This window comes from Pangasianodon hypophthalmus, chromosome 4 (genome assembly GCF_027358585.1).
Source record: "Pangasianodon hypophthalmus isolate fPanHyp1 chromosome 4, fPanHyp1.pri, whole genome shotgun sequence".
Taxonomy (NCBI): domain Eukaryota; kingdom Metazoa; phylum Chordata; class Actinopteri; order Siluriformes; family Pangasiidae; genus Pangasianodon; species Pangasianodon hypophthalmus.
The window spans coordinates 3,209,661-3,230,184 of NC_069713.1; the positions used below are offsets into that span (position 1 = coordinate 3,209,661).

General features: G+C 41.1%; 1 protein-coding gene and 5 non-coding genes across 6 annotated transcripts; 2 read left to right on the forward strand and 4 right to left on the reverse strand.

The window, feature by feature from the left end:
- Window positions 1-2,209: 2,209 nt before the first annotated feature.
- On the reverse strand, window positions 2,210-3,586 carry LOC117597045 (uncharacterized). The gene is made up of 3 exons (XM_053233645.1): window positions 2,717-3,586; window positions 2,573-2,644; window positions 2,210-2,443 (listed from the first exon to the last, which is right to left on the reverse strand). The coding sequence occupies exons 1-3, from the start codon at window positions 3,516-3,518 to the stop codon at window positions 2,262-2,264; spliced, it is 1,056 nt and encodes a 351-aa protein (XP_053089620.1). The 5' UTR covers window positions 3,519-3,586; the 3' UTR covers window positions 2,210-2,261.
- Window positions 3,587-7,503: 3,917 nt separating this feature from the next.
- trnag-ucc (transfer RNA glycine (anticodon UCC)) lies at window positions 7,504-7,575 on the reverse strand. The gene has a single exon. It is a non-coding gene; the product is annotated as a tRNA-Gly (tRNA).
- Window positions 7,576-13,622: 6,047 nt separating this feature from the next.
- trnar-ucu (transfer RNA arginine (anticodon UCU)) lies at window positions 13,623-13,694 on the reverse strand. Its single transcript has one exon. It is a non-coding gene; the product is annotated as a tRNA-Gly (tRNA).
- Window positions 13,695-14,651: 957 nt separating this feature from the next.
- Window positions 14,652-14,724, forward strand: trnav-aac (transfer RNA valine (anticodon AAC)). The gene has a single exon. It is a non-coding gene; the product is annotated as a tRNA-Val (tRNA).
- Window positions 14,725-17,250: 2,526 nt separating this feature from the next.
- trnav-aac (transfer RNA valine (anticodon AAC)) lies at window positions 17,251-17,323 on the forward strand. Its single transcript has one exon. It is a non-coding gene; the product is annotated as a tRNA-Val (tRNA).
- A 479-nt stretch (window positions 17,324-17,802) lies between these two features.
- On the reverse strand, window positions 17,803-17,874 carry trnag-ucc (transfer RNA glycine (anticodon UCC)). The gene has a single exon. It is a non-coding gene; the product is annotated as a tRNA-Gly (tRNA).
- Window positions 17,875-20,524: the final 2,650 nt, after the last annotated feature.

Below are 20,524 nucleotides of genomic sequence, written 5' to 3' on the forward strand. Positions count from 1 at the left end.
TCGTCATTAGTAAATGTTTCAATTCAATTCAATTCATTTTTATTTGTATAGCGCTTTTTACAAAGGTCATTGTCTCAAAGCAGCTTTACACAAACAAAAGTAAAGTGAAGTGTGTGTGTGTGCCGTCTCTGATGAGCAAGAAGGGCGACGGTGGCAAGGAAAAACTCCCTGAGATGGTGATAGGAAGAAACCTTGAGAGGAACCAGGCTCAACAGAGAACCCATCCTCATATGGGTTTCAGATATTTAGATATTTATATTAAAAATGAAAACACCATACAACATTTTAATGTTTTGATCATGTTTTAGTATATTTTATTGTATTGTATGTTACATAGTTATAATATGTAACCTTTTTAAAGAGGCATTTTCAACATTTACTATTTTTATACACTTTCAATGCGTAAAATTATCTGTTAAAGGAGAATGAAATTCACAGTTTGTCAAAATTAAAATAACTATCTAAAGAATATATACATAGTGTGTTATAGTAAGGTGTTGAAAATGTATTGTAAATAAGGACTAAGAGTTTTTAAAAAATGTACAAATACAAGCAAGATAAAACACATTTATAAATACACAAGACAAATAACTTATGATGTCTATACACAATTCCACAATGGTCAAGAGAGAGAGAAAGAGAGAGCACAGAACATGCACAGACCTTAAATGCTGTGTTTCACAACAAAGTTATTTTTTCTTTTCAACAATCCACCTCTGCCTCTCAGCCTCATAGAACGGGGACTGCTGAAACTCTGTCCATGTCATCTGTGCATTCATTCCCTGCGCCTGATACAGGGAGAGCACTTTAGCAGGACAGTAAATGTATTTGCCTGCCACTCCAGGGAAACCAGTGTGGATATGAGGACTATTTGGACCTTGTTTTAGCGGCTGGTGGCAGAACCTGCACAGACGACCAGAAGGATGCTCCACTAATGATTTCCTCTTGCCTCTCTCTTCAATCACCCTCTTCCTCTCTGCCCCCCTCTGCTTAGAGGCCTCCAGCTCCCGCTGAAAGAAGGGAGTGTCTGCAAAATCTTCAAATGGCATCCGGGGGTTGGTCAGGCCCTCAGCAGAGTATGTGTCAAAGACTTTCTTGGAGCAGTAGAAGTATTTCACTTCACCAGCCTGAAAAAAGAAATGCACAGAGGAGCCATCACCCAGGTAACGAGACTTTGGCTGACCACAAGCTAAACAGGATCTAATTTGGGCTTTTTTTTGTGTCTGCTGTTGTTGCTGCAGTGCTGCCTGGTGCTTCTCTAGGATGTCTTTAACCATCTTCTCAACTGCTGCCTGGATCAGGTGATTTACCAGAGCGCCGCAGTTCATCCATCACTGTTTTACAGATGGCCTTCTTATGGGTGAGGAAGGCTGGCAAGACGTTACAGAACCGCCTTGGCAGCATGTCTAGCCACTGGGGTTTATCAGCGAACCAGTATTTTTTACATGCTTTACAGCTCAGTCGAGAGGAAAGGATGTAATATTGCCCGCTGGTACCAAGAATCACTCTGGGCCTTCCCACACCAGGCCTGTGTTGGTTTCTACAAGCTCAGGCTGAGGAGGATAACGCCACAAGGAAACCATGTTCATAGGCTGTCTCACCGGTCGTGATCCTGGCCAGAGCCCCAGGGCTTCCATCTCTGTTTTCATCCAGATTTTTTGATGGCAGGAGCAGTTCCAGCGGCTAATATCTTGCATGTCACTGGACACAGGGACTCCTGTCTGTGTGGAGGGCACTGGTGCAGGTACTGACTGAGCAGCTGGTAGAGGTGCTGCGGGTACTGACTGCACAGCTGGTGGTGGTACTCGGGGCAGTGATGCAGGGGATTTGCACTGAGAGGAAGTGCTAGGCACAGGAGGTGGTGGTGTGTAAGGATGGCAGACCGCATGTGGTCTTGATGGTGGCTGTGGCAGAACTGCATGGACCAACAAGTTAAAAATTAACAAAACATTCATGTAAATGACATGTAGGAGACATTTTTACCTGTCTTTTCTGTCAGTTAGAACTTGTATCAATAGAATATTTATTTAAACATTCCATTAAAACAAGTTCTTATAATGTTCACTTATATGATTGAGATGTACTGACTATTTAAACACTTAAAATTATCACCAATTGATCCTAATTTGAAAGTGTACTCTTAAAAAAAAAACAGGTAAAGCACAATTTTGAGGAGATATTACACACATATTAAATAGCATGCATAAAATTCATGAAGTGCACTCACCCTCATCACCGGTATGTTCAACCTTTAACATTAGTTAGTAGAACAAAAGAATGCAATTTTTAGAACAGGCAAGAACACTGCCAAAACAATAAACAAATGTATTAAAAACAGTTATGGAGGAAAAAACTGTGGGTAATAGGATAAGCCTCCAAAACTGATGTGGAAAATAACCTCCTGCTGCAGAGAAGACTGGACACGCAGTGGCTGTGGGTGACCCTGAAATATACAATATCATTTGATTAGTATCACTCTAGTATGTGCAATTTAATGTGCCATAAACAGGTTGAACTAGATAATTCTGGACATAACAGACATGACGTTCACGCAGCCTCTTGGTTCACTTACTCTGCTGTGTAGGACATTTGGGTGGAGACAGACTCAGCATCATCTTCTCCAGTTCCTCATCCTCCTCCATTACTGTGAAATGAAACAAATGCATCAGTAGACTGTAGGGATCAGTAGAAACAGATATAAATGTTGTTTACTCACCTGGATGATCAGAGGAAAGGCATGAAGTGGAAGGTGCAGAGGGAGTTGATGGTGAGGGTGAAGGTGTAGCAGAAGGGGCTGTGGTCACCTGTCTTTGCTGCTTTAAAAGATATTGCTGCAAGCGGTACATTTTACTTCCTGGAACACAGCTCTTCCCCATTATAAAGGCAGCATACCCATCAGCTCTAGTATTCCAGATCTTCCTCCAGGTGTCTTGTGCTCGTGCCCCAAATCCAACAACATTGTCGTCCTCTGACAAAACTGGTACTGGGTCTGGCCTCTCTGAAAGGTATCGCCGGAGATCCTCAATTTCCTTAAAGCTTCTTGAGTATTCAAGAAAGGAAAGGAGGCTATCCTTGCAAGGACCCTCTGGGTTGAACTGTCCAGCCCGTTCTTCCTCCTCAACCTTACTGGACAAGTACAAAGTGTAGCCAATATCATTCTCCAATAGCCACCGGAAGGACTTCCCTTTGTACTTCCCAAACTGAAGAATGTATTCTCCTAACACTTCTTGCTTGTCTGAAACATCCCCTCCCCTCTGTAATACAACGGAACGGGCATTGTTCCTGACCACATCTTCTCTTTGAGGTGTTGACTTGTCTTGCAAAGAAGGATTGTCTTTAATCCTTCTCGCCTCTTCAGATGGGTCCCGACGTAAATGACCCGATGGGCCTCTCTTGAAGGACACTTTGATTCTCCCAGGGAACAAAATAGCTTGCTTCATGCTGATAGCCTGAGTAGTACCCATAGATATGAACAACTGACATAAATAAATACATAAAGCATTTACATAGCTATGCATAATGTTCTGTAAAGTTAAAAATAGGGTAATCGATTCTTTAAGAATGACTAGATAAATTTCATGTTAAAGATGACCTAACATTCAATTCTACAACTATTGAAAAGATACACATCTGGTCAAATCTAATCTAATTGTGTGATGTGCTCACTTTTTGCCAAAAGACCTTATTTTACTTTGTGTTTGACTACTGAACAAACAATAGACATGATAAATTTGTCACTCAGTTTGGATTACAAACTCATCATAATGTTTCTGCATTGATCCTACAGTTATCTTTACAAACCATTCAAATGATATTCATAATATATTGATGTTTTGTACCATTTTTCTTTTCGATAAATAAGTGTACTTTACGTGTAGCGTTTGCCGCCTAATCGTGCTTTTTCAGTTGAAATGACGGAGGTTACCCGGGGTCACCCGACGTCTGGCAAAAATAAATAAATAAATTAATGAATTAATTAATTTACAAGAAAGATCAAAAGCAATAAAATAATAACTGATTCATAACTGACCTGGATGGTAGACAGCTGAGGCAATTCAAAATGTATGTTTTAAAAACAAAACAAATCTCGGAACAGCGCTATGGAATCTTCCTTTCTCCTTTATTTTTTTTTGGGTTTTATCGCGGGGTGCCAAACCGGCTTTTGGTGCATCGCCGCTACAGCGCCATGGAATCAACGTGTGGCCAAAAATATATTACATCCGTAGTGATAAGAACTACCATTGAAAATGAATGGGAAAAGTTAAGGGAAGTTAAGATTAACTATATTCGGCTCCCGCGCGAAAGGTCCCCGGTTCGAAACCGGGCAGAAACAAGCTGAGTTTTTTGAGCTTTGCTGCAATAAGCAACCAGCTGTGATCTCTGTAGTATCAGGTCCTGTAGAAACAGCCCGAACGTGATTGGAACAGTTTCGGTACAGTAGTGGTCATCGTGTTCACCTACGTGCAAAAAGTCTTCCGTCCAAAAACGGGCGGGAGCGGTTTCCCTTCCTTTGTGCTTTTGCAGCAAGGCAGATAACAGCTTACAAGAAATCAGGGAGTCTCTGCTTTTCCATTGAATGTGGAAGCGTGGTGCTTTCGTTGCCCAAGAAGACAAGAGCATTGATGCGTTCGACTCGAGGTTGCAACATGTAATTCCCCACCTCCAACCAGGAAAAGCCAAAGAAAATGCCCCCTCAACTTTAAATTGCCATTCGTCAACAGTATATATATACTGAAAATGGGGTCCATGGTATATAGTATACATTGTAATATTCAGCTTATTATTTGTATAGATTTTACAGGGGATCAAAACATCATGTAATATCCTCTAATCAAGGTGGGCAGACTTTACCTAAGCATATACTGTGTGAGAGAGAGAGAGAGAAAGAGAGAGGAAATTGCACCCCCTGCTGCACACAGTCTGAAATATAACCATATCTTATTTCAGAGCTGGGTTACGCAGTTGCACTTTTTGAAATAGTACACAGTTATAGAAGAGAATTATTTAAAATCGCACTATCAATTATCACCCAGATGAGGATGGAGTCCCTTTTGAGTCTGGTTCCTCTCAAGGTTTCTTCTTCATATCGTCTCAGGGACCGTCACCTTTGGCTTGCTCATTAGGGATAAATGCACACATTTGCAATTTATTTTGATTTAATTTAATTTGAATGTATTTATTTCTGTAAAGCTGCTTTGTGACAATGTCCATTGTTAAAAGTGCTATACAAATAAAATTGAATTGAATTGAATAGCTTGACTGTAGCTTACCTATTTCAAACTATAAGCAGCTTGTATCTTGAAAATCTACAGTTTCGGAGTCGCTTCCACAACACTGTTATTGAGCCAACCAAACACTGGGGTGTCTATCAGTCAAACTATACCTTCTCCTGTAGGTTTGACCCAGATTATTGTTCAGGTAAGTGAAGAAGTCAGTAGGTGATAATGAATATCTGCTAGCAATACTGTGCTAGTCTATGTTTGTGTGTGCCTATGTGAGTCTCTGTCTATATGGGTTTGCATGGCTGAAACTATATCTAGGTCAGTGTGTGTTCACCCTTGCAGTGGACCAGCTTTACTGAACCTTAATGTAAGTACCATAACTGATTTAGGCCTACACATTATCTCATACTGTAGCCTTTCACTGTGAAGGCTTTCAAAATAATGCACTGTAAAACCCATTATTATTTATTAATCTCATCAATTCACAGCCATTTCTAAGATATATGCTACTAATGTAGAGATAGACACGAGGACAATGTGCTTTTAAAATCACATTTCAAAATCACTGGCAAATCCAGCCTGTTGATCAAGTCTATTTATTTTTTTATTTTTTTATTTTTTTTTAATTCTTGCTTTTCAAAGTTCTTACCATGCATAAATGTCTTTGGGTTTGCTAGTGCAAGCCACTCATTAAAAAAAGAAAAAGTTAAATTTATGTTATTTATATAGTACTTTTAAATTACATTCAGATGCATTGCCAGACTAAAAGTATTTCAATGATAATTATAAAGCTGAGCCATCTGTTAGGTTAAGTGCAACACACTGTTCACACTCTGCCTCAGGAAAGCTGCAATGTTGCCAATTTAGAGACTTTGTTGGTAGAGTTGGAAACTTTTAGACCCCTATAGTGACCTTATTTAAAAAAAAAAAAAGCCTAGTGCCTTTTTGAGCAGACGTCAGCAACAATCCTGCTTTTGATACAGATTTGTGTATGACGTCATTGTGTGTTGGCAGTTGTTAGTTTGAATTCACAAAGGTGAATATAGTGTTCACTGGTTATTTTGGAAGAATTAAAGCTTAGTGGTGGAATACATATCCATTTCTTGTATCAGGTAAGTAAATTCTAAGTTGTTTTTTAAAACTTAAGTTCTATATTTAAAGTTATATTCGCACTCTGAGTAATTCACCCACCCTGTTGGGTTTTATGCTAAGTATGAGAAAACTAGCCAGCTATTAGTCAAATACATTTTAAGTTCATAGCTTAAAGTTCACATTCCAAATGTGTTTTTAGTGAATTCTGTTATTTAATTTCCGTAGTTCCTGTAAGATATTTTTACTGCTGTGTATAATGTTGTAACGCTACAAATTTGATGCAAGGCTAATCTGTTAAGTGTTTTTTTTTCTTTTGAAAATTTAGACGCCAGCTATTGTTTGCACTGTGTACAGTAGTAAGCATCTGAAAAGAGGAGAAATCTCTGACTTATTTGAACTCGTAAGTGTGAATGAAGTGTTCAGTGGTTATTTCAGAAGAGGGAAGACATTGTGTTTGTATTACTTTTGTATTAGCGTGAAGAGAGAAAATTGGAGCAGAGAGAGGCGCGTGTATGAATAAAACCCAGGGATCAGCTAGCCGGGTGATTTGTTGTGGTTTCTGTAGTGTAGTGGTTATCACGTTCGCACGCGAAAGGTCCCCGGTCCGAAACCGGGCAGAAACAAGCTGTGGTTTTTGAGCTTTGCTGCAATAAGCAACCATCTGTCGTCTCTGTAGTGTCAGGTCCTGTAGGAACAGCCCGAAAGTGAGGCCCTGAACATGACTGGAACAGTTTCGGTACAGTAGTGCTCGTGGTGTTCGCCTACCTGCAAAAGGTCTTCTGTCCAAAATCGGGTGGGAGCAGTTTCCCCTCTTTTGTGCTTTTGGAAGGCATATAACAGCTGCTTACAAGAAATCAGGGAGTCTCTGCTATGCCATTGAATGTGGAAGCGTGGCGCTTTCATTGCCCAAGAAGGCAAGAGCATTGATGCGTTCGACTCGAGGTTGCAACGTGTAATTCCCCACCTCCAACCAGGAAAAGCCAAAGAAAATGCCCTCTCAACTTGAAATTGCCATTCGTCAACAGGGGGGAGTCTTCTCAACTACCAGTTCCTTCCCTGTTTAGGGAGTGACGTCAAGTCAGCGTGGCTGCACGCAGCGTCAGAACTAAACAAAGTAGCACTGACCTTGGAATGCGTTAGACTGTATGCACTGCCTGTCCACACAGCACTTGCTAAAGGCTAAAGGTCCTGCGTTGGCCGGGAATCGAACCCGGGTCAACTGCTTGGAAGGCAGCTATGCTCACCACTATACCACCAACGCCATGTAGGGCCTTCTAACTCTGCTGAGCAAATGTTCAAGCATGTTCTTTTCTCTTCCCCAGAACCCAGGCAGCAGCTAGGCGACTGGCATGTTGTGGTTTCTGTAGTGTAGTTGTTATCATGTTCATCTCACATATGAAGGTCTGTCACATGTAGGTGTCTGGGAGGTGGGTTGGACGAACTTCCCCATAAGAACAGTGGTTTGAATCCCACCTTGGCCAAAAAGTGATTTTTACTTCTTTTTAATGTAGAGTCCCTTAAATATGATAAACATATTAAAACAATGTGAAGTACAAAAATATGTCATTTGCTAAGAGTTTTCTTTGCGTAAGGTGTGCAAAATGTAAAAATTATCATTAATAAACAATTATCGATGGGGGCGTCATCATTAGTAGTTAATGTTTCAGATATTTAGATATTTATATTTACAATGGAAACACCATACAACATTTTAATGTTTTGAACATGTTTTAGTATATTTTTATTGTATTGTATGTTGCGTAGTTATAATATGTAACCTTTTTAAAGAGACATTTTCAACATTTACTATTTTTATACACTTCCAATGCGTAAAATTATCTGTTAAAGGAGAATGAAATTCACAGTTCGTCAAAATTAAAATAACTTTCTAAAGAATATATACAGAGTGTGTTATAGTAAGGTGTTGAAAATGTATTGTAAATAAGGACTAAGAGTTTTAAGAAATTTATAAATACAAGCAATATAAAACACATTTATAAATACACAAGACAAATAATTTTAAAAATTACAAAGATGTCTATACACAATTTCTCTATGGTAAAGAGAGAGAGAGAGAGAGAACATGAACATGCACAGACCTTAAATGCTGTGTTTCACAACAAAGTTATTTTTTCTTTTCAACAATCCACCTCTGCCTCTCAGTCTCATAGAACGGGGACTGCTGAAACTCTGTCCATGTCATCTGTGCATTCATTCCCTGCGCCTGATACAGGGAGAGCACTTTAGCAGGACAGTAAATGTATTTGCCTGCCACTCCAGGGAAACTAGTGTGGATCTGAGGACTATTTTGACCTTGTTTTAGCGGCTGGTGGCAGAACCTGCACAGACGACCAGAAGGATGCTCCACTAATGATTTCCTCTTTCCTCTCTCTTCACTCTCTTCCTCTCTGCCCCCTTCTGCTTAGAGGCCTCCAGCTCCCGCTGAAAGAAGGGAGTGTCTGCAAAACCTTCCAATGGCATCCTGGAGTTGGTCCGGCCTTCAGCAGAGTATGTGTCAAAGACTTTCTTGGAGCAGTAGAAGTATTTAACATCACCACCCTGATAAAAGAAATGCACAGAGGAGCCATCACCCAAGTAACAAGACTTTGGCTGACCACAAGCTAAACAGGATCTAATTTGTTTTCTTTTTTGTCTGCTGTTGTTGTTGCAGTGCTGCCTGGTGCTTCTCTAGGATGTCTTTAACCATCTTCTCAACTGCTGCCTGGGTCAGAGGGACGTCTTCAGGAACACTCTTTGCAGGTGGATTGAATAGAGCAGGTGGCAGTATTGTCACTGGGACACTGATGGTTTCGCTGCCTGAGTGAAGATGCTTCCATAACTGTTGTGTCTCTAGGAGCTTTTCTGGACTGGTGTTGAGAGAGGCATTTGTGTGTTTTTTTTTTTTAGCAAGGTGTTTTATGTACCTGCTTATGTATTGTTTCGTGGTTGAGTGCAGGAGTCTGTTGGGGTCAGTGCAGGCACTCTGTACCATAGCAGCATAATCAGCATCCACCCTTTTAAAGAGATCCTTGCAGTGGTGGTGTCCTGAGCAGTTCTAAAGGAGATTCACAAAATTACTAAAGTGTTTGTGCCTTTGTATGCATATATGAGACAGACAGGTTACACACATTAGTATTAATAATGTAATTACCTGCATCTGACAGAAATTCTTCAGACCTTTGTTCCTTTACTGTCACAGGACTTGGAGTGGAAAATCGGTGAAACAAGACAATCTGTGGGGTGGTTTCTGGCTCTGCAGCAAGAGGGGTCTCAGCAGAAGAGCAATCATCTAACCATTCCTGAAATTGAGCAAAATTAGTTATCAGTTATGAAGTCATACAAATCTTTTTCTATATTATCAAATAAAAACTAAATGTAAAGGAGTACCTTAGATGGAATTGATGTCTCAAAGCCAGATGAAGACTCCTCTTCAATCTCCACATCTCCTAGGGCGGACTTCTTGCACTTATGTTTGTCAAAGTCAAGAGGCACTGGTCGACAGCCTGGTTCCACATACTGTAGGCCAAACTTCGCCCCTGTGTCCCTGCTGGAGATATGCAAGGCTGGATCTTCTCGGAATCTTCCTTTCTTTATTTTTTTTTTTGGATTTTATCACGGGTGGCAAACCGGCTTTTGGTGCATCTCCACTACAGCACCATGGAATCAACGTGTGGCCAAAAATATATTACGTCCGTAGTGATAAGAACTACCATTGAAAATGACCGGGAAAAGTTAAGGGAAGTTAAGATTAACTATATTCGGCTCCCGCACGAAAGGTCCCCGGTTCGAAACCGGGCAGCAACAAGCTGAGTGTTTTGAGCTTTGCTGCAATAAGCGATTAGCTGTGATCTCTGTAGTATCAGGTCCTGTAGGAACAGCCTGAAAGTGAGGCCCCGAATGTGACTGGAACAGTTTCTGTACAGTAGTGGTTGTCGAACAAAAGTACATCGTGCTTAACCGTTAGAGGACAAAAGCTCACCTAACAGTCTCTTCCTTTCTCTCCATCTCTCTCTCTCCCTCACTCTCTGTCGAGCTACACATGCTACTTCTCAGATGCCAGTGATCCTGACCCCTTCTGCTCCTCCTCGCTGCCTGACCCATCCTGATGCCCTACTTCTGGTTGGAGTTCTCATCGGTTGAGTTCGCTCGCTGCTGCTGGGGGTGGCCCCATATGGACTGCCTGAAGAACTGTTTGGATTGCTGGGGATGGTGCCACCTGGGGGCTGTGGAGATGGCTTGAGGATCACATATGGGGAGCTGTACTGTAATGGCTTGGGACTGCGATTGCTGTAGTGGCTTTGGGGCTGCAGTTGCCACGAGCAGCTTCGTACTCAGGACTCCATCAGTGGACAGTGGATAGATTTTAACCAGCCGGACTTCTTGCAAAAACTGCGATGAATTTATTGGTTGCACAATTGCACTATTTGTCCATATAGTACACAATAGAAGGGATTTATTTATAATCGCACTATCCGTTGCACCCAGATGAGGATGGGTTCCCTTTTGAGCCTGGTTCCTCTCAAGGTTTCTTCCTCATATCATCTCGGGGAGTTTTTCCTTGCCACCGTCGCCACTGGCTTGCTCATTAGGGATAAATTCACAGTGATAAATTCAAATATTTACAATATATTTTTGTGAATCCATTTATTTCTGTAAAGCTGCTTTGTGACAAGGTCCATTGTTAAAGGCGCTATAGAATAAAAATTGAATTGAATTGAATTGAAATTGTGTTTGTATTACTTTTGTATTAGCGTCAAGAGAGAAAATTCAAGCAGAGAGAGGCACGTGTATAAATGGTATGGGATTGTGGAAAGCCAAAAGGCTCAGATTTCTCCACAAAACACTGACACCAGGTATTAAAATCCATCTCGAGTGATCGGAGGATATGTGGATGTTCTTTTTTCTTTCCCAGAACCCAGGCATCAGGTAGCCCCGGGGGGGGGGGGGGGGGGGGAGTTGTATCTGTAGTATAGTATTATATCTGTAGTATCAGGTCCTGTAGGAACAGCCCAAAAGTGAGGCCCCGAACGTGACTGGAACAGTTTTGGTACAGTAGTGGCCGTCGTGTTCGCCTAGGTCTGAGCAGTTAGGGGTTAAGGGCCTTGAGGGAAGGTCCTTGCTCACAGGCCCAGCACTGGCAGCTTAGTAGTACTGGGATTTGAACTCTGAATCTTCTAATCAGCTGGCCTACATATTAACTACTGAGCTACCACTTCCCTAGCTCCCCGTTATGACCCGTGGATTCGGATCGGGCACATATCCGTGCGAATGTCCACATACTTTTGGTCATATAGTGTATGTTTTGTACATTTTCCAACCAGAACCTTCAGAATCTTGAAGGTTGCAATCGGATTGGCTTGACTGGCAAATTTTTGAATACTGCAAATGCACATCCACGCACTGGTTTTCAGCAGGAAAACAAATTTTTTAATACTGTGACACAATGATCTAATCACCGGACTGAAAGAAAGTGTAGTGGTTATAACGCTCCCCTAACACCTAAACGGTCCCCGGTTCAAAACTGGGCAGGAACAAAATGGGTCTTTTGAGCTTTGCTGCAATAAGCGACCAGCTGTCTTCTCTGTAGTATCAGGTCCTGTAGAACCTTCAGAATCTTGAAGGTTGCAATCGGATTGGCTTGATTGGCAAATTTTTTAATACTGCAAATGCACATCCACGCACTGGTTTTCAGCAGGAAAACAAATTTTTTAATACTGTGACACAATGATCTAGTCACCGGACTGAAAGAAAGTGTAGTGGTTATAACGCTCCCCTAACACCTAAACGGTCCCCGGTTCAAAACTAGGCAGGAACAAAATGGGTCTTTTGAGCTTTGCTGCAATAAGCGACCAGCTGTCTTCTCTGTAGTATCAGGTCCTGTAGAACCTTCAGAATCTTGAAGGTTGCAATCGGATTGGCTTGATTGGCAAATTTTTGAATACTGCAAATGCACATCCACGCACTGGTTTTCAGCAGGAAAACAAATTTTTTAATACTGTGACACAATGATCTAATCACCGGACTGAAAGAAAGTGTAGTGGTTATAACGCTCCCCTAACACCTAAACGGTCCCCGGTTCAAAACTGGGCAGGAACAAAATGGGTCTTTTGAGCTTTGCTGCAATAAGCGACCAGCTGTCTTCTCTGTAGTATCAGGTCCTGTAGAACCTTCAGAATCTTGAAGGTTGCAATCGGATTGGCTTGATTGGCAAATTTTTTAATACTGCAAATGCACATCCACGCACTGGTTTTCAGCAGGAAAACAAATTTTTTAATACTGTGACACAATGATCTAGTCACCGGACTGAAAGAAAGTGTAGTGGTTATAACGCTCCCCTAACACCTAAACGGTCCCCGGTTCAAAACTAGGCAGGAACAAAATGGGTCTTTTGAGCTTTGCTGCAATAAGCGACCAGCTGTCTTCTCTGTAGTATCAGGTCCTGTAGAACCTTCAGAATCTTGAAGGTTGCAATCGGATTGGCTTGATTGGCAAATTTTTTAATACTGCAAATGCACATCCACGCACTGGTTTTCAGCAGGAAAACAAATTTTTTAATACTGTGACACAATGATCTAGTCACCGGACTGAAAGAAAGTGTAGTGGTTATAACGCTCCCCTAACACCTAAACGGTCCCCGGTTCAAAACTGGGCAGGAACAAAATGGGTCTTTTGAGCTTTGCTGCAATAAGCGACCAGCTGTCTTCTCTGTAGTATCAGGTCCTGTAGGAACAGTCCGAAAGTGAGGCCCTGAACATGACTGGAACAGTTTCGGTACAGTAGTGATCGTCATATTCGCCTACGTGCAAAAGGTCTTCCATTCAAAACCGGGCGGGAGCAGTTTCCCCTCTCTTGTGCTTGTGTGTACAGGGGGGAATCTTCTAAACTGCCAGTTCCTTCCCAATTTACGGAGTGACGTCAAGTCAGTGTGACTGCACGCAGTGTCAGAGCTAAACAAAGTGACACTGACCTTGGAATGCGTTAGACTGTATAAGCAAGTATTTGCTTTAGATCCATCAACATATAGACTTATTTGCTTATTAAATCTAAAACTCTGACTAGACAGTTGGCTGTCTGAGGAAAACTTACAGCGCTCATCACTGTCTGCACTCTAGCTTTTGGCAATAGAGGAACATTGAGGCGCCTCACCTGATAGGTCGAACGTGCCGTCATTCCGACTCACTAACAACCACCTACAACGCAAGTGGAAAGCAGAAACAGTTCTTGCAAGGATGCACAGATTTTCATATATTTGATTCTGTTGTTCCATTGCTTGTCCACACAGCACTTGAACATCTGGTCTAAAGGTCTTGCGTTGGCCGGGAATCGAACCCGGGTCAACTGCTTGGAAGGCAGCTTTGCTCACCACTATACCACCAACACCATGCAAAGCCATCCAGCTCAGCTGAATTAATGTTCAAGCATGTGCTTCTCGCTTCCCCACAACCCAGGTAGCAGGTACCAATTTAGAGACTTTGTTGGTAGAGTTGGAAACTTTTAGACCCCTATAGTGACCTTATTTAAAAAAAAAAAAAGAAAAAAGAGCCTAGTGCCTTTTTGAGCAGACGTCAGCAACAATCCTGCTTTTGATACAGATTTGTGTATGACGTCATTGTGCGTTGGCAGTTGTTAGTTTGAATTCACAAAGGTGAATATAGTGTTCACTTGTTATTTTGGAAGAATTAAAGCTTATTGGCGGAATACATATCCATTTCTTGTATCAGGTAAGTAAATTCTAAGTTGTTTTTTAAACCTTAAGTTCTATATTTAAAGATATATTCACACTCTGAGTAATTCACCCACCCTGTTGGGTTTTATGCTAAGTATGAGAAAACTAGCCAGCTATTAGTCAAATACATTTTAAGTTCATAGTTGTAGGGCTACAACTTTCCAAATGTGTTTTTAGTGAATTCTGTTGTTATTTAATTTCCGTAGTTCCTGTAAGATATATATTTTTGCTGCTGTGTATAATGTCGTAAGGCTAATCTGCTAAGTGTTTTTTTTTTTTTTCAAAATTTAGACGCCAGCTATTGTTTGCACTGTGTACAGTAGTAAGCGTCTGAAAAGAGGAGAAATTTCTGACTCATTTGAACTCGTAAGTGTGAATGCAGTATTCAGTGGTTATTTTAGAAGAGGGAAGACATTGTGTTTGTATTACTTTTGTATTAGCGTCAAGAGAGAAAATTTGAGCAGAGAGAGGCGCGTGTATGAATGGTACAGGATTGTGGAAAGCCAAAAGGCTCACATTTCTCCACAAAACACTGACACCAGGTATTAAGAGTCATCTCGAGTGAGCTGAGGATATGTGGAAGGCAGCAGGTAGCCAACTGGTGCATTGTGGTTTCTGTAGTGTAGTGGTTATCACGTTCGCCTAACACGCGAAAGGTCCCCGGTTCGAAACCGGGCAGAAACAAGCTGAGTTTTTTGAGCTTTGTTGCAATAAGCGACCAGCTGTCATCTCTGTAGTGTCAGGTCTTGTAGAAACAGCCCGAACGTGATTGGAACAGTTTCAGTACAGTAGTGGTCATCGTGTTCACCTACGTGCAAAAAGTCTTCCGTCCAAAAACGGGTGGGAGCGGTTTCCCGTCCTTTGTGCTTCTGCAGCAAGGCAGATAACAGCTTACAAGAAATCAGGGAGTCTCTGCTTTTCCATTGAATGTGGAAGCGTGGTGCTTTCGTTGCCCAAGAAGACAAGAGCATTGATGCGTTCGACTCAAGGTTGCAACATGTAATTCCCCACCTCCAACCAGGAAAAGCCAAAGAAATCGCCCCCTCAACTTGAAATTGCCATTCGTCAACAGTATATATATATATACTGAAAATGGGGTCCATGGTATATAGTATACATTGTAATATTCAGCTTATTATTTGTATAGATTTTACAGGGGATCAAAACATCATGTAATATCCTCTAATCAAGGTGGGCAGACTTTACCTAAGCATATACTGTGTGAGAGAGAGAGAAAGGGAGAGAGAGAGAGAGAGGAAATTGCACCCCCTGCTGCACAAAGTCTGAAATATAACCATATCTTATTTTAGAGCTGGGTTACGCAATTGCACTTTTTGAAATAGTACACAGTTATAGAAGAGAATTATTTAAAATCGCACTATCAATTATCACCCAGATGAGGATGGAGTCCCTTTTGAGTCTGGTTCCTCTCAAGGTTTCTTTCTCATATCGTCTCAGGGACCGTCACATTTATTTTGATTTAATTTATTTTGAATGTATTTATTTCTGTAAAGCTGCTTTGTGACAATGTCCATTGTTAAAAGTGCTATACAAATAAAATTGAATTGAATTGAATAGCTTGACTGTAGCTTACCTATTTCAAAATATAAGCAGCTTGTAGCTTGAAAATCTACAGTTTCAAAGTCGCTTCCACAACACTGATATTGAGCCAAACAAACACTGGGGTGTCTATCAGTCAAACTACACAGTTATTTTTGTTTTAAAACACTTCCAGTCAATTCAACAGACAAGAGTGTCGTAGTCTGTAGCCTTTTACTTGGCAAATTTAAGTATCACAAAAAGACAATGTCTTTAACCTACCATTTAAAAATGAAACACACTGGTGTGAAAACTGCTGTTGTGAGTCAAGGACTGCTCCAGACTGCAATGGGATTGACGGGTGAGTACTGGCCGCCATTTATCAACCATGCATTATCGACAGTTTATGGACAATTGTTATGTTGTTGCACTGATTCAATGTTATTCCACAGTTTTATTTGAGCCAAATATAAGAGCACAAGTCGTTTCAATTCCATGTTTCATGCACTCAGGATTATTTTTGGGAAGTGTGCATTTTGTGGTTATTTGTTGGGACAGACTCATTGGGTTTTTTTTGTTTGTTTGTTCGTTTGTTTTTGTTTTGTTTTTTTTAATTCCTGCTTTTCAAAGTTCTTCTCATGCATAAATGTCTTTGGGTTTGCTCGTGCAAGCCACTCATTAAAAAAGAAAGAGTTAAATTTATGTTATTTGTATAGTACTTTTAATTTACATTCAGATGCATTGACAGACTAAAAGTATTTCAATGATAATTATAAAGCTGAGCCATCTGTTAGGTTAAGTGCAACACACTGTTCACACTCTGCCTCAGGAAAGCTGCAATGTTGCCAATTTAGAGACTTTGTTGGTAGAGTTGGAAACTTTTAGACCCCTATAGTGACCTTATTTAAAAAAAAAAAAAAAAAAAAAAAGAGCCTAGTGCCTTTTTGAGCAGACGTCAGCAACAATCCTGCTTTTGATACAGATTTGTGTATGATGTCATTGTGCGTTGGCAGTTGTTAGTTTGAATTCACAAAGGTGAATATAGTGTTCACTTGTTATTTTGGAAGAATTAAAGCTTAGTGGCGGAATACATATCCATTTCTTGTATCAGGTAAGTAAATTCTAAGTTGTTTTTTAAAACTTAAGTTCTATATTTAAAGTTATATTCGCACTCTGAGTAATTCACCCACCCTGTTGGGTTTTATGCTAAGTATGAGAAAACTAGCCAGCTATTAGTCAAATACATTTTAAGTTCATAGTTGTAGGGCTACAACTTTCCAAATGTGTTTTTAGTGAATTCTGTTGTTATTTAATTTCCGTAGTTCCTGTAAGATATATATTTTTGCTGCTGTGTATAATGTCGTAAGGCTAATCTGCTAAGTGTTTTTTTTTTCCAAATTTAGACGCCAGCTATTGTTTACTCTGTGTACAGTAGTAAGCGTCTGAAAAGAGGAGAAATTTCTGACTTATTTGAACTCGTAAGTGTGAATGCAGTATTCAGTGGTTATTTTAGAAGAGGGAAGAAATTGTGTTTGTATTACTTTTGTATTAGCGTCAAGAGAGAAAATTTGAGCAGAGAGAGGCGCGTGTATGAATGGTACAGGATTGTGGAAAGACAAAAGGGTCATATTTCTCCATGAAACACTGACATCAGGTATTAAGAGTCGTCTCGTTTCTGTAGTGTAGTGGTTATCACGTTCGCCTAACACGCGAAAGGTCCCCGGTTCGAAACCGGGCAGAAACAAACTGATCCTTTTGAGCTTCACTGCAATAAGCGACCAGCTGTCATCTCTGTAGTATCAGGTCCTGTAGGAAAGCCCGGAAAGTGAGGCCCTGAACGTGACTGGTACAGTAGTGGGCGTCATGTTCGAAAGGTCTTCTGTCCAAAAGCGGGCGGGAGTGGTTTCCCCTCCTTTGTGCTTTTGCAGCATGGCAGATAACAGCTGCTTACAAGACATCAGGAACTCTGCTTTTCCATTGAATGTGGAAGCGTGGTGCTTTTGTTGCCCAAGAAGACAAGAGCATTGATTGATCATGGGTCGAACGTGCCGAGGTGGAAAACAATGTAATTTTGAATCGCTAACAACCAATGCAAGTGGAAAGCAGGAAGAGTTCTTGCAAGCATGCAGAGTGGATGCTGAAGCAGGTGATTTTCATATAGTTGATTCCTCCCTGCTCTGTTGTTCCACTGCCTGTCCACACAGCACTTACACGTAAAGGTCCTGCATTGGCCGGGAATCGAACCCGGGTCAACTGCTTGGAAGGCAGCTATGCTCACCACTATACCACCAATGCCAGGTAGAGCCTTCTAACTCTGCTGAGCAAATGTTCAAGCATGTTCTTTTCTCTTCCCCAGAACCCAGGCAGCAGCTAGGTGACAGGTACACTATATTACCAAAAGTATTCGGTCACCTGCCTTAACTCACATATGAACTTAAGTGCCATCCCATTCCTAACCCATAGGGTTCAATATGATGTCGGTCCACCTTTTGCAGCTATTACAGCTTCAACTCTTCTGGGAAGGCTGTCCACAAGGTTGAGGAGTGTGTTTATAGGAATTTTTGACCATTCTTCCAAAAGCGCATTGGTGAGGTCACACACTGATGTTGGTCGAGAAGGCCTGGCTCTCAGTCTCCGCTCTAATTCATCCCAAAGGTGTTCTATCGGGTTCAGGTCAGGACTCTGTGCAGGCCAGTCAAGTTCATCCACACCAGACTCTGTCATCCATGTCTTTATGGAGCTTGCTTTGTGCACTGGTGCACAGTCATGTTGGAAGAGGAAGGGGCCCGCTCCAAACTGTTCCCACAAGGTTGGGAGCATGGAATTGTCCAAAATGTTTTGATATCCTGAAGCATTCAAAGTTCCTTTCACTGGAACTAAGGGGCCAAGCCCAACTCCTGAAAAACAACCCCACACCATAATTCCTCCTCCACCAAATTTCACACTTGCCACAATGCAGTCCGAAATGTACCGTTCTCCTGGCAACCTCCAAACCCAGACTCGTCCATCAGATTGCCAGATGGAAAAGCGTGATTCATCACTCCAGAGAACGCGTCTCCACTGCTCTAGAGTCCAGTGGCGGCGTGCTTTACACCACTGCATCCGACGCTTTGCATTGCACTTGGTGATGTGTGGCTTGGATGCAGCTGCTCGGCCATGGAAACCCATTCCATGAAGCTCTCTGCGTACTGTACTTGGGCTAATCTGAAGGTCACATGAAGTTTGGAGCTCTGTAGCAATTGACTGTGAAGAAAGTCGACGACCTCTTTGCACTATGCGCTTCAGCATCCGCTGACCCCTCTCTGTCAGTTTACGTGGCCTACCACTTCGTGGCTGAGTTGCTGTTGTTCCCAAACTCTTCCATTTTGTTATGATAAAGCTGACAGTTGACTGTGGAATATTTAGGAGCGAGGAAATTTCACGACTGGATTTGTTGCACAGGTGGCATCCTATGACAGTTCCACGCTGGAATTCACTGAGCTCCTGAGAGCGGCCCATTCTTTCACAAATGTTTGTAAAAACAGTCTGCATGCCTAAGTGCTTGATTTTATACACCTTTGGCCAGGCCAAGTGATTAGGACACCTGATTCTGATCATTTGGATGGGTGACCGAATACTTTTGGTAATATAGTGTATGTTGTTGTTTCTGTAGTGTAGTGGTTATCATGTTTATCTCACATGTGAAGTTCTGTCACACATTGGTGTCTGGGAGGCCGGTTGGATGAACCTCCCCATAAGAACAGTGGTTTGAATCCCACCTTGGCGAAAATGTGATTTTTACTTCTTTCTAATGTAGAGTCCCTAAAATATGATAAACATATTAAAACAATATGAAGTACAAAAATAAGTCATTTGCTAAGAGTTTTCTTTGCATAAGGTGTGCAAAATGTAAAAATTATCATTAATAAACAATTATCGATGGGGGCGTCGTCATTAGTAGTTAATGTTTCAGATATTTAGATATTTATATTTACAATGAAAACACCATACAACATTTTAATGTTTTGATCATGTTTTAGTATATTTTTATTGTATTGTATGTTGCGTAGTTATAATATGTAACCTTTTTAAAGAGACATTTTCAACATTTACTATTTTTATACACTTCCAATACGTAAAATTATCTGTTAAAGGAGAATGAAATTCACAGTTCGTCAAAACTAAAATAACTTTCTAAAGAATATATACAGAATGTGTTATAGTAAGGTGTTGAAAATGTATTGTAAATAAGGACTAAGAGTTTTAAGAAATTTATAAATACAAGCAAGATAAAACACATTTATAAATACACAAGACAAATAATTTTAAAAATTACAAAGATGTCTATACACAATTCCACTATGGTAAAGAGAGAGAGAGAGAGAACATGAACATGCACAGACCTTAAATGCTGTGTTTCACAACAAAGTTATTTTTTCTTTTCAACAATCCACCTCTGCCTCTCAGCCTCATAGAACGGGGACTGCTGAAACTCTGTCCATGTCATCTGTGCATTCATTCCCTGCGCCTGATACAGGGAGAGCACTTTAGCAGGACAGTAAATGTATTTGCCTGCCACTCCAGGGAAACTAGTGTGGATATGAGGACTATTTGGACCTTGTTTTAGCGGCTAGTGGCAGAACCTGCACAGACGACCAGAAGGATGCTCCACTAATGATTTCCTCTTGCCTCTCTCTTCAATCACCCTCTTCCTCTCTGCCCCCCTCTGCTTAGAGGCCTCCAGCTCCCGCTGAAAGAAGGGAGTGTCTGCAAAATCTTCCAATGGCATCCTGGGGTTGGTCAGGCCCTCAGCAGAGTATGTTTCAAAGACTTTCTTGGAGCAGTAGAAGTATTTCACTTCACCAGTCTGATAAAAGAAATGCACAGAGGAGCCATCACCCAGGTAACGAGACTTTGGCTGACCACAAGCTAAACAGGATTTAATTTGTTTTTTTTGTGTCTGCTG